This window comes from Coloeus monedula, assembly GCF_965178545.1.
Source record: "Coloeus monedula genome assembly, chromosome: 1".
NCBI lineage: Eukaryota > Metazoa > Chordata > Aves > Passeriformes > Corvidae > Coloeus > Coloeus monedula.
The window spans coordinates 21,290,365-21,304,047 of NC_138781.1; the positions used below are offsets into that span (position 1 = coordinate 21,290,365).

A 13,683-nucleotide genomic window follows, 5' to 3' on the forward strand; every position below is an offset into this window, starting at 1 on the left:
AATCAAACTGAAAGTAAATTAAAACTGCTGCTAATTTAGCCTTAGGTGCTCAGTCAGCCCCACAACACCTAAAGCATGCAGTGCAGAGCTCATAGGTGCAGAGACAATGCAGTTACTAGGAAGCCCTGCAGACCTGGACAAAGGTGTGCATGGATGGAGACAGGGATCAGAGCTGCCAGAAAACTGTTATTTTCTTTTGGCTTGGCAAAGCAAAGCAGAGACTGTCTGGATGAAGCAGGGCCCACTGCTGTGTTCTTGGGAGTGTGCTTCTCTATTCCTCTGATCTTTCCTCTGTCCAGCCAAGTTTTCCATCTGGTGACATACACAGGCAGGATGGTATTTTTTCCTGAGAACAGCTAGATGATGTTATTTCATACTAACTTTAAAAAGCAACAGTATCTAGTATAAGTCTGTGAAATGCAATGTTGAATGGTACTGCTTTATTGATCTGGAGAGATCAACTGTTTCTAGTAACCTGTTGTTTTGTTTCTTTCTCAGTTCTCCACAGGCATTCGATTTTCTGTTCAGCATTTTGAAAATGCAGATTTCAGCATCAATTTTGAGCTGCAAATAAAAAGGTTAGGTATTTTATCAAGAGCATGGTTATTTAAATTATGAATTCCTATTGACATAGTTGAAGTTTATTATATAATAAGGTCCCTCTTGAGTGTCAGTAATTATTTCATGGGCTTTCCAATGGTAGCTTACTTCAGGAGGATTTTTGGAGTTGGAGCCTTGTTAGCTTTTAGCAAAATCAGTCTTATTTCTTTAAAATTCAGGTTAACTGATTTTGGTCAATAATCCAAGGATTTTCTACAGATTTGCCAAATTTGATTTGCCGATTTGCCGTATTTTCTACTTCAGAATTAATAAACAGTGATCAATTTGTAACAAAGGTGAATATGCATAAACATATCATTCTCTGAATTAAACCAGACACGCCTCTTCTTCACAAAAATTTAGAAAATGGTTTAAAAAAAAGGCAGTTAAAATCTGCTCAACAGATTTACTGGCATGGAGAGAACTGTTTCAGTTTGTTGCAGGTGAACCTTTGTAATTTTTTCATTAGATTCCTCCCCATTTGTGGGCCTCACATATTAATACTGTAGTATCTTGTGTTTTATGCTGAGCAGTACTTCTTCCACAGGAGCAAAAAAGCACGGAGTAGGCTAGGTTAGGATAACCTCAAAAACAAACCTGAGACTTTTTGAGGTAGGTAGCAGGGCTTCTGCTCCATCTGTCCTCATCAAATACACACTGGAGTTCGTATGGGGCCCTCTCTGCCCCACACGCAGAGACTTAATTGCTATGTCTGGCCTTTAATGAGGGCCTTGATCATGTTGATTATGGTAAATAACTGAGACATTTAAAATGTTTAAGTCATGTCTCCATAATGTAACCCTTGAAGCAAAGGACATTGCAGAAACTCAGGAAGGGCACAGCAATGCCACAGAAGTCCATTAGGTGCTTGGTCAGGCCTCAGCCCTCTCCCTGGGATCTGGCTGGGGATCATGCAAATCTGGACATGGGCTCGCTCCTCTGGAGAGAGATACAGCATTTAACTTGTAGGTCCCCTGTCCATTCCACTGTTCATTTCTTAATGCAAGCAGTCATTTTAAATGGGTATCCAAGGCTCATGTCACTACCCTTTTCATGCTGTGAAATTGGGGAGCTCCAGAGCTTTCTGGATAGTTAAATCTTTCTAGGTAATAAGAGTTGAAGGTAGGTCACTGTTTTAAAAAAGCGACACGAATTTACTGAGGAATACATCTTAACTTCAGAAGACAGTAACATCTCATGCTTCCTCCATGACTGTGACTGACTAAAATGTAAAGGAAAGAAATGTGTTGGGCTACAGACTGGTATGAAAATGCTGAAAAGCATGCAGCTATTTAAAAAACAAAAAAAAAGGAAAGAGTAAAAGAGTAGAACTTCTTGCATAGGGAATGTGCCCAACAGGTAAAACTCACTGCTTTGTACATTCTTTCACAAGCAGCAGGAGAGTTTGTGCATTTCTGTGTCCTCAGTAAAACAATCCTAAAAGAAAAAGGGAGCTCCATGAGGCAAAAAGAGGAAATTGCCTAAATGGAAAGAAAGGAAAGAATACATGTGAATTTGAGTCCTACTTTAATTTATTCAAAAGAGAGAGCTTTCATTTACTTGAAAACATCAAGTGGAAAATAATATTTTGGTTTGCAAGACTGAAGTTCATTACTTACAGGGAACAAACGAGGCTGAGGAGTGTCTTGAAATCTGATTCCTTTCTGATGTGGATGTTGCTGTGCAGTTATGTACCCCTTTGAGAGAGAAATGTCCTGGCACTTTTATTTAAACTATTTTGTTCTCTAAAAAATGCCATAAAGCACAAACAAGGTTTGAATACCAGATATATATGATCAAAATCTCTATTTTAACTCTATGGGAAGTAGGACGAATATGCAAATTGGAAAGCAGCTTATTCTAACAAAGTAGTGGTATAATAATTTTTATACTTGTACTTTTATACTCAAAACAATGGTTATAGAGGATTACATGAAAGTTCAAAAAATGTTTGATGGGAATCTGCATTAGTTTACAAACAAATTAAAGCTGCTCTTAATGTTAGCAATCTGTAACCAGAAAGCCTGGATCAAAGCAGTGTTGCTCTTTACTCCTCAGGAGTCAGTCACTGGGAATGCTGACCTCCTCTGAATGTTTCCATTTGACTGATGCTACCCAGATGTGATAACAGCAAACCATAACAGCAATAGAAACTTAGCATTCATGAAGCAAGGAAGTGCATGCTTGCTTGAAAAAAACATGCAAATTTACTGTAATTAATCCCATAATTAAATAAATTCTAAGTCTGTAATTACTTCACTATCTTCGTGAATTGGAACCTGCAAATCTTTCTTTGTATGAATGGGCTATAATCATAGGAATGGCCTTTTGAGGCAAGAGAAACTACCTTTATTACTAAGGATTTGCAGTAAGAAAAGACAATAAGATGAGTTAGAGCACTACATTTTAAACATACAGAGATTTGTTTTCACTGCTAAGTGGTTTTAGGAGTGTAAACACTCTGGATACAGGACAGAAGAAAATAAGAAAATTAAAGGAACAGTTGATTTAGATTCTTTTTCCCCAAAGACTGTCATGCAAAAGTCACAGGCTTGGAGAGTCATAAAAATAAATTTTATTATAACAAAGCCTGTCTTATTCATTGACACTGCCTTCCTCCAGTGCATGAAACAAACTTATATTCTATTAAGATACTTCTATCTCTATACAGATAGCTGAGTTGTACAAGGGAATTTCCATGGTATTCTGAGCCAAATAAATTTGTATCATCTTATTCATCATCATAAGATTCTTTAAAGGATGCTTGAGTTGATTATATTATTAAGCATGTGATGAGCTCAAATAATACCAAACTTAAAATACCAGTGTCCTACAAGACTGAAGAGTGGCAATAGGAATCCTGTTCTGTCATGTGTCCAGGGGGCCTTTTGTATTGAGTGCTATGATAATCTAGAGTTCTGATAAATAACCTTTTTTAACACTTGTATATATTTTTTCCAGTTCTAACAAGATAAATCCCACCAGCAACTTAGTGAACCTCCATATCAACATCAGTGCTGTGGCTCAAGTACAAATCAGAGGGTAAGTATTCAATTATTTCACCTCACTATGATAACTACTTTTTTGCAGAATCTTTCTGCAGATGATAATCCCATGTAGTGAATCTTATGGCATATTATAAACCCAAATGCTTTATCCATCTGGGGACACCTGGGTCTTACCCCTGCAAGCCTTGCAGGATGGAGCTACTGCAGACTTACTGTCTGTGCAAAGACAGCAACCTGTAGAATCTCACATTGCAGCAACACCAGTCAGAGCCAACATTTTATTTGGGCATTCAGATTGTGCATGGATGTTACTAATATGGAATGTCTGTTCATATGTGTTCATATGTGTTCATATGTCTTCTTGTGCAACCACCTGGACACTTAATGCTGAATACCAAACAGGATCTATTGCTTTTATGGCTGGAAGTGTGAAAGGCATTATGTCAAGGCATATACTAATAGAGAGCAGAGTGAGGCCTTTGGAGAAAGGATGAGTAAGAAATAAGTTATGATAAAAAGTCAACCAGCTACTACTGTAGGATTCTTATATTTCTGCCTGAAGCAAGTGCCTGTTCACTGACACAAAGTATACCCAAACTAAACAAGCACAGGATGTGATCAAAGATGATAATTTTTATCTCTGTTTTCACATATAACTTGATTTTGCAAACTATAAAATGCAATTAGGTAATAATTGCCAGCTGAGTATGAGCCAGCACTGTGCCTAGGTGACCAAGAAGGCCAATGGCATCCTGGCTTTGTCAGACATAGTGTGGCTGGCAGGTTGTCTCGGTTTTGAAAGACAGGTGTCTGCTAAGGAAGGCAGAAGCCCCCCTTGAAGTGGCAGATATAAGCCTTTTTCCCTCCAAGTTATTATATTTTGAAATCAAGAGCCTTTAGGCAAAGATGTGGGAAATAGGAATAACAGTTCTTTACTATATATATATATATATATATATATATATATATATGTATGTATATGTATATAACCAGTCAAACAAAACAACAACAACTCTGGCAGTAACAGCACACACAAACCCAGTGCCAGCCTTCTCGGCTGTCGGGCCCTTTCCCCTCGGGTGCAGTTCCGCTCGCAGCCGGCAGGGGCGCTGGCGGCTCCCGGTGAGCCGGGCAGGTGCGATGGTTCCCCCGCGGCTGCAGGGGGCGCTCCGGAGCGAGCTCGGGGAGCACGCGGCAATGGCGGCCTGGGATCCCGGGAAGGGAAGGAACAAAGGCTTCACAAACCCCTGGGCAGCCGATCCCGGACTCTCAGGAACGGCAGGCTGGAAACGGCAGGCGGGAGCAGCAGGCTAAAGCGGCAGGCTAGAGCGGCAGGGACGAACGCAAATCCCGGGTGGCAGGCGAGATGTATCCAGATGGGAGAACCCCACGGATGCCCAGGCAGGCAGGGCGAGCAGGGCTACAGCGTAGCGAAAACTCGAAGCAGCAGCAGCGGGACAGGGCAGCCACAGCTCGGCCTCCAGCAGGGCAGGGAAAGCGGCTTTTGGGGTCCCGGCGTTGTTTCCAGCAGGAAGAGAAGAACGGCCAAAAAGAAGAAACAGCAGCTCCTTTCTCTGCAGCTTCTCTCTCTGGACGCTCAGAGCGAACTGACCCCACACCCAGGTGTAGACAAAAAAAAGTAGCCAGGCCCGCCCCACTCCCTTTTTTGTCTTTCTTAAGTACAGCTATTTGTCCCCTAGCAACATGCATATGGGAGAAAATTCCTTTAACAGAAAAAAAAAACCTAAGACTAAACTAAAACCCCAACACAGGTGTTGATCATCCCTCTGTACTTGGCACTGGTGAGGCCATACCTTGAATACTGGGATCATTTTTGTGCCCCTCACTACAAGAAGGATGTTGATGTGCTTGGGCAAGTCCAGCAAAGAGCAAGGAAGCAAGCTGGTGAAGGGCCTGGAGAAGAAGTCTGAGGAGCAGCTGAGGGAGCTGGGGGTGTTTAACCTGGAGAAAGGAGGCTCAGGAAGACCTTACTGCTCTCTACAATTAACTGAAAGGAGGTTGTAGTGTGGTGGGAATCAGTCTCCTCCCCCAGGTAACAAGTGACAGGATGAGATGAAATAGCCTCTAGTGGCACCAGGGGAGGTTCAATTTAGATATTAGGAAAATTTTCTTCACAGAAGAAGTTGTCGAGTATCGGGAGAGGCTCCTTGGGAAAGTGGTAGAGTCACTGTCTCTGGAGATACTGAAAAGACATGTAGATCTGGCACTGAGGGACATGATTTAATAATGAACTTGACAGTACTAGTTTTATGGTTGGACTCAATAATCTTAAAGTTTTTTTTCCAATCTTAATGATTCTAAGATTTTATAAGAATATCAGACTACCCTGTACAATCTTGGAACTAGACTCCTATCCTGGAGGAAGTCAGGAGGATGTCTTTTTAAAGCAAATAATTGCCCCCAGTGCTTTTTGTCTGGGATATTAGATTTCCTACATCTCCTCTTAGAAACTACAGCTCAAGACCTTAACCATTACCAGCTCTGCAAGGGTTGAACAGGAACTACAAGGCTCAGATTCACTTCCACAGTCAGGCCATGAGGCTTGGCTGGTGCAAGAGGGGTAGATGTCTCTTAAGTGATGCACCTCAAGGGGCTGCCTTAGATGTAAACCAATAAAAATGCATTTATTTATGGAGGTTTTAATTTATAAAAATGTATTTATTGTTGTCACTTCTGAGACAATATGACTACCTAGTGCTAGCAATAAGTCAAATAATTTTGCAGATCACAGAGAACATTTCCTGCTCTAATATGCAATCTATCTGCTCTAATATTCAGTCTAAATCAGAGAGATTTTTAAAGGATTTTCCATCATATTTTGTAAGTGTGTTCCAGGTTAAGAAGACTAACCCTAAAACTAGTCAGGTGGAAAAAAAAGGCTGGCACTCAAAGGCAGTGTGGACATAAGTTAATTATTTTATTTCTGAAAAATGGCAGTTGAAAGACAACATGTTGAACAAGAATGGAAGTGAGAATATTATTTCATTTTCTGTAGCTAGTGGTGATCTAAGGAAATGAGCTGGATAGGAAGAGAGGTGAAAAATACAAAATGTGTAACACAGAAGAAGCAGAGGCTGAGGAAATAAGAATTGAAGGTGTTATTTAATGGGCTACAGATGTGTGAGAAAATGTTGGGAGCCAGCAGCTGCTAGGTATTGCTGTGGGTGAACACCCAGGCTAAGGACTGTCTGGAGTTTCAGACCAGAACATTTATGGTTACATACACAGCACTTCTCAGAAAGGGTTGCTTCCAGTGCTGTGGATTCTATTATTTTAGTGAAGTTTCTCCTCACATTAATAAAAAAATCTGCCAAACCTCTATTCTTTGCAAACTTCTTGGAAACTTTGCCTCCATCGTGTTCTTTCTGTGCCATAGTGTGTTCTTTTTAATTAATAGTTCTGTAACAGGTAAATAGATAGACCAAAAAATGACCACAGAATCCTCAGTTCTTATGAGTTTGGTGATGAGTGGAAAAAGTTGCTTGAATTGCTGCCTGCAGTGCTAAGAAACAGGTTATTATATACAGAGGAGTTACTTAATTGAATGACTTCCAGTTTCTTTCCTCTTAAGTATTTTAGTTTTCTTATTAGCTATAGCAGTCCCAACTGCTTTGCTGACAGATTTTGCTAATTACTGAGAGATGCTAAAACATCCACTTCCAAGAGAATTGCTCACTATTTCCTAGATAAAAATAAAAGAGAGATTATGTCCACATTTGGACTGGAAAATATATTGTAGTAGTTTCTCTACTTCTCTTCAGAGAGTTGCACAAGGTGGAACTGGATGCATTGTACATTTTACTGAAGAAAAGTAAGTAGTTATGAAATTGTGCATATATGCATACATGCAGATACCATGCAAATATTTTTTCTGTGAAAAAGGAAGAAATCTTCTTCAATATCCTCTTCAAAGGAAAATTAACATAACTCCTTATATAGTTCAATAAGCAGTTGCTTAGTTGCTGGCTAAGATTTGATTATTCTGCTTACCTTTTTTCTTCTATAAAAATGTAGGAGTTTTAGTATTGTCATTGTTATCTCTCACTGCTGAAAGAGCACTAGGGGAATGAGAGATTCAGGAAGGAAGTAATTTGGATTGAGAGTATTTGCAGCCGGCAGAATTTTTATTGTATGTCCCACATAAGCCTTTTTTGTGGACCATACTTTGTTTATCTTATTTTTTAGTACTCTTGTTTGACTACAATTGTCACCTAAAAGTCTAGGAAAACTCCTTGTCTAATAAATCATTCAAATGTTAAAAATATTCTCAGGTAAATGCAAAATAAAATAGTGAAAAGAGTGGATTTGTTTTTCATTTGACCTAATTTTGCTACTTTCATGTCAATGGCACAAGTCCTCAAAATAACTGTAAATTCTGTTAAAATAAATGTTCTTATATGCTTTATAGTAATTTTAATTTAATCTCTAAATTTATACTTGGCATTTTGCAATGCTGTGGATATTTCCCTGGCAGTGCAATAGAAAACACTGAGTTTTGAGTGTTCCTTCTTCTCTTTTGTCAATGTGCAGCTTCTGATTTGCAGGTTTTTGTGGTAGCTTAAGGGTCTATGTGTCTTGGCTTTTGTAACAACATCCTAAAGTTCCTATTCTCCAACAGCAATCAATAATTAAAATTCATATTGAAAAGATGATTTGTGAAACTTAGGCTAAGTACTTAATCAGAAATTACTTTTTAAATGAAAATGTTTAGTTTCTTGTTTTTTATTAGGGTGGGCTTGTGAATTTGTCCTCTGACATACTTTTTAGTACAAACTGCTGGCCTTTTGAAGTCTGAGGAAGTATTAAGAGTTAGCAGGATACTCCAGAATGCACCAAATTTCACAAAGAGTTGTACTTCAGCTGGATGGTATTAAGCCGTTCTTCTCTGGGATTTCTTGCTGCTTTGAGAAGCTGTATACTGTAGGAAATTTTCCTTCAGACATTTCATTCACTGTATGTGACGTTAAGAGCTGTAATCAAGAACTGTTTGTTTCTTCCAGTAGTATTTTTTCAGCATTTGCAACAAAACCATCCAATTGTTTCTTCAAGTGTCAATCTGTAGCAGGGCTACTGCAAAGTGATTAACATTAGTGCCTAGAAGGCCATCATGTTATTCCAATTGATTGCTTTTTAACACTTTTCTGTTAGCAAAATTCCAGCTTTGGCAGAACCAACACTGAAATTTTATAGATTTTCTTTCAGCTAAAGACTCTGTAAACCAGCAAAACTGAGTGAGACTTGACCCTGGCAAAGAAAGGGTAATACCATTTTAGCACCAAGAGTTACATGCAGTACTTGTAGATGACAGATGTCTGTGCCAGAATTCACCTACCATGCTAAAAGAAATTGTTGGGATCTGATTTCCCAACTTCTGAGTACCTGAGTGAGGTTTAGTTTGCATCTGAATGGGACCAGTACAATGAACTTCCAGTTTTTACGGGAAATAAAATGTTCACGATTCAAATAAAAATGTTAACAGAAGACTACTTTCTTAAGGTCAGATAGAGAAGGAAATGAAAAATAAAATAGCAGACAGAAAGAAAGATGTCAAATATTAAGTGACAGTTTTCTTTGTTTATGTTTTATTTATGTGTTGCAAGTTGCAACAGTATTTCAGGGAATGCTATAGATGCCACTTTGCTTGCAAAGCAGTTGGAAAGCCTGGAGCACTCTTTTAGGCTCTAGTCCTGAATTCTGTTTCCCAATACACCAATTTCCATTATGGCTTTATGGAAGTCACAATATCCCCGTTGCCCACCTGTAGAATGAGATAGACTATTTTGCAAGGCTTTTTAAAGGAGTAATAACAGAGGTTATAGAAATTTACAGTCAGAACAGTTAAATAAATACCAAAGAATGTATTCTAGGGAAGAAAGATGCATAGCATTAAACACCTACAGGCTTTAAAGGAAATGGGAAAATACATTTATTTACTTTCGTGGATAATGTATTCAGATATCTCATCAGTGAGAATGATAAAAATGACCAGCAGACTGGATTCTGCTCTCCAAATAGAGCTACTTCCTTGTCTGGAAAGGCCAGTCCATCAGGGGAAGTATGAAACTAAATGCACACCCTCAGTCATCTGCAAGGATTGGGTAGTACTTTATGGAAGCATTGTAGCATTCACCTCACCTAATTCTTGTTAATATGCCCAAATAACAAGCCTTTGAGGGCTCAGTTTTCTATAATGGTTCTTAATTTTTTTCTAAAACTACTGCAGTCAGTCACTGGTAACAGTTACTGTGTTAACCTGTTTTGTATATTACAGAGTGTCTCACCCCCCAACAATTATTTTGCCACTTCATAACTGGGAACCCAAAGATGAACCTACAAAAGAAGAAGAAGTTGGTCCTTTAGTAGAACACATCTATGAGGTAAAAACTATGTATGTTGCCACAGGACCTCACGCTGCCCCCACTGAATTCCTGATGAATTTGGTTTATTGTCTTTATCTGTAGCTAGATAAAGCCACAAATGTAAATACTCTGACTTTAGCATGTGACCCAAATTTAATCTGGGAATTCACAACCCCATTATCTGTTCATGCGAGTGGAGGAGATATTAGTTTATGCTAGGAGTCTGTCTTTGATATTTAAGGGATTTATAAACATTTTGGGTGTTTGACAAGAATTAAAAACAGTCCTTAAAATTTCCTTATAATCAATGTCAAATATCTTCTCATCAGAAGCTGTGCACTGGGAAAAACATTTTCTTTCTAGCTAACTGAAAAAAAAAAGTAGACATACGTGTAACTTGTTACCTCAGAAAATGTTCTGTTGAAAATAACTCTTAATGTTTGAAGTACACATCTATTTACTTTGTATTTTTGTTGGTTTTTTCCCTCTGGATGATTCATCAATTTAAAGAGAAGAGTTCAGCTTAGAAAAAAGGCATTGAGTGAACTACATGGAATAGAAGCCATCCTTAGAATCTGATGGATGGCCTTTATTCTAGAGGGTAAAACAGAAGGCTTCACATATGGTTATAATTCACAAACTAGCACTTGAGAAAATATAAGCAACTGAGCTTAATCAGCAATGTAAGATTACAATTTTGCATGACATGCTAAAGTGTAGTGAATACAACTGTAAAATACAAGTTATCATTTGTGAATTCCTCATCTTAACACATTTCTCTAAACTGAAAAATGCCTAACAAATCTTCCTGTCTCAAGCATTTGGGTTGTTTGTGAAACTATATATGTGATTTCAAATGTATTAAAATAATTACTGTAATTAGTTACAGTTACTAAGGAAACCACTTACATGGTTTATATCAGCAAAGTATAAAAAAGACTAGACAGTTTCCCAGAAGATGTAAGATTGAAAGGGGTTTTTATTTAGCTCTAACTAAAGGTCATCAGTCACAAAAATTCTGCAAATTTAAAAAAAAAAAGGTTCTCACATCTCTAGAAACTTTGCGTGAAGGTCCATGAGGTTCAGCTTCTTTAGCTCTTCATGCCCAGTGACAGCACGTCCAGACTTCCTGTTGTCATCAGTTATTTTCAAACTGTAAACTGATACAAGGAAACTATTTTAATAGCCTAGATTTCTAAACTTTTATTATTTCTATCTTTGTTCATTTTCCCTGGAAAAAAGTAATATCCTGGGATGCTAATTTAGGATTTAGGAAAGCTAGTTCCTTTACTTCTTTTGAGGAAATTTTGATTGAGAGTTTTGAAAATACAGTTCTTAACTGAAGAAGCTAGTTTAAGTTCTGCTCTACCTTCTATTCCTGTGCCCTGAAATGTGATTCTTTTGCATTCTGAAGTTTTGGCTACTATTTTCAAGTATGAACTGTTAAAGTTCACTGTTCATATTTCTATAGTGTTTCTTTGCTAGTGTTTTGGGTTGAGGTTTTTTTATACTTGTTTAGATAATTTCAACTCTTCGTATGTAGGAAAAAATGGGAAAGGTGATGGTTTTCTTGAATACAGACTTGGACAGCAAAGACTGTTCTCCCAGATTTGCCATTGGCTTTGTGACTAATTTGGAGAGGTTCTTCTCTCCTACCTGCCACAGATTCTCCATCAATAACATGATGTTAATATCTATACATCCTTCCCTAAATACTTCAAGGCAGTGTCCACTTAGAATTTGAAAATATTTAAGCGGTTGTTGCAGTGTTTTTTGTTGTTATTTGTTGCCTTGGAAAGTACTGATCATGTTTCTTTGACAGCTGCACAATATAGGACCAAGTGCCATCAACAATACAGTTCTCCATGTTGGTTGGCCTGTGTCCAGTAGAGAAGAATTTCTTCTTTATATTCTTCACATTCAGACACATGGACCAGTGCACTGTCAAACAAGCTCTCCTATTAATACAATGCAAATAAAGGTAAGTATTTTATTTCCATCCCTTTCTGCATTTTGATTGGGTTTTTTTGCCTACACTTCATAATGGGATGGAACTTTTTGGGAACTTTTAACAACCCAAAATCATTTTCCTGAGTAAGAAGCAAGACATAGGTCGTCTATAATGTTTCTAATGTGACTGTTGTGTTGCTCGGTACATATTTGGTTTCTGTACTCATAATATTTTTGAGAAGGGTGCACTCAATCCCACCGTCAATGCTACCAACAGAGATGTTAAAAAGTGCCCTGTCCCAATACCAACCACTGAGGAACACCATGTGTCACTGGTCTCCAGTTGGACGTTAAGCCATTGACCGCAATTCCTTGAGTGTGATCACACAGCCCATTCATTATCCCCTGAGTGCTCCATCAGGTCCATGTCTTTCCAGCATAGAGACCAGGATGTCATCTGGGACTGTGACAAATGCTTTCTCTAGGTGCAGGTAGATGATGTCAGTTGTTCTTCCCAACACTGTGACCCCACCATAGAAGGCCACCAAACCTGTCCGGCACAATAAGCCTTTGGTGAAGCCATATTGGTTGTCACCAATCACCTCCTCATTTTCCATGTGCCTTAGCATAGTTTCCAGGAAGATCTGCTCCATGACTGGGCTGGGCACAGAAGTGAGACTGGCTGGCCTGTAGTTCTACAGGTTTTCCTTTTTTCCCCTTTTTAGAAATGAGGGTTATGTTTCCCCTTTTCCAGTCAGTGAGAGCTTCACCAGACTGCCACAAATTCTCAGATATGGATTTTGGCTTAGCCACTTCATCTGCCAGTTCCCTCAGGACCCATGGATGCATCTCATCAACTCTCATGGCCTTGTGCACCTCCAGATCCTTTAGACGTTCTCAAACCTGACTTTCTCCTAGAGTAGGCAGTCCTTCATTCTCCCTTGTGTGACCTGGGGAGTGTGCCCAGAGTATTTGCCAGTGAAGACTGAGGCAAAAAGTCATTGAGTATCTCAGCCTTCTAAACATCCTGGGTAACCAGGTCTCCTGTTTCTTTCTGGAAAGGACTTATATTTTCCCTCACCTTCCTTTGAGTATCCATAAAAGCTTTTCTCATATAGTTTTTGACATCCCTGGCCATATTTAATTCTCTTGGGGCTTTAGCTTTCCTAACCCAATCCCTGGCTGCTTGGACAATTTCCTGTTTTAAGATCTATGTTTGTGATGGCAGATCCCCCCAAAAGAGCTTGCTTTGGCTCAAAGTCAGAAGATAAAGCAAAGCAGCTCTACGTATTATACCATCAAAAACAAGGTATCCAATTTTTTAAGCATAACTGATTCCAGACATTTCTGGAGTAAACAACAACACTTCTCAAGTTTAACCAGTAGCCTGTTAAACGTCTTTCAGGGAGAGTTGCCTTCCAAGTGCTAAAAATGCTCCGCGTCTTTTGTGTACCAGAAGGGGTTTGAGTTCGGTATATTCAGTGAAAGGGGAGACAACTTTCTAGTGAAGAAGAGTGCTCACAACCTCGGGAGCTACAAGTCAAGTCTTTAGCTCAGACAGAACTACAATACATACTTAAAAGAGTAAAGAAAAATTGATGTCTACGAAAAATAGTATGGCTAGATTTTTGTGTTTCACCCAGGAAACCAGAGAGGGATTGGAATTCCATCCTTTTATGTAGTTTCTCTAGAGAAAGAAAAATCAAATGCGTGGTAGGAAACAGAAGATAATAAATGTCTGTCTG

At 38.8% G+C, this 13,683-nt stretch overlaps 1 protein-coding gene across 1 annotated transcript in view; it reads left to right on the forward strand.

Annotated features, from left to right (window-relative positions):
- ITGA8 (integrin subunit alpha 8) overlaps positions 1-13,683 on the forward strand; it is a gene marked incomplete at both ends in the record, with an annotated part of 110,210 nt that overhangs the window by 65,578 nt on the left and 30,949 nt on the right. The window contains 4 exons of the mRNA XM_082278149.1: positions 499-578; positions 3,562-3,642; positions 9,901-10,006; positions 11,811-11,969. Of these exons, the coding sequence (XP_082134275.1) occupies positions 499-578; positions 3,562-3,642; positions 9,901-10,006; positions 11,811-11,969 (426 nt within the window). The remainder of the gene's footprint in view (positions 1-498; positions 579-3,561; positions 3,643-9,900; positions 10,007-11,810; positions 11,970-13,683) is intronic.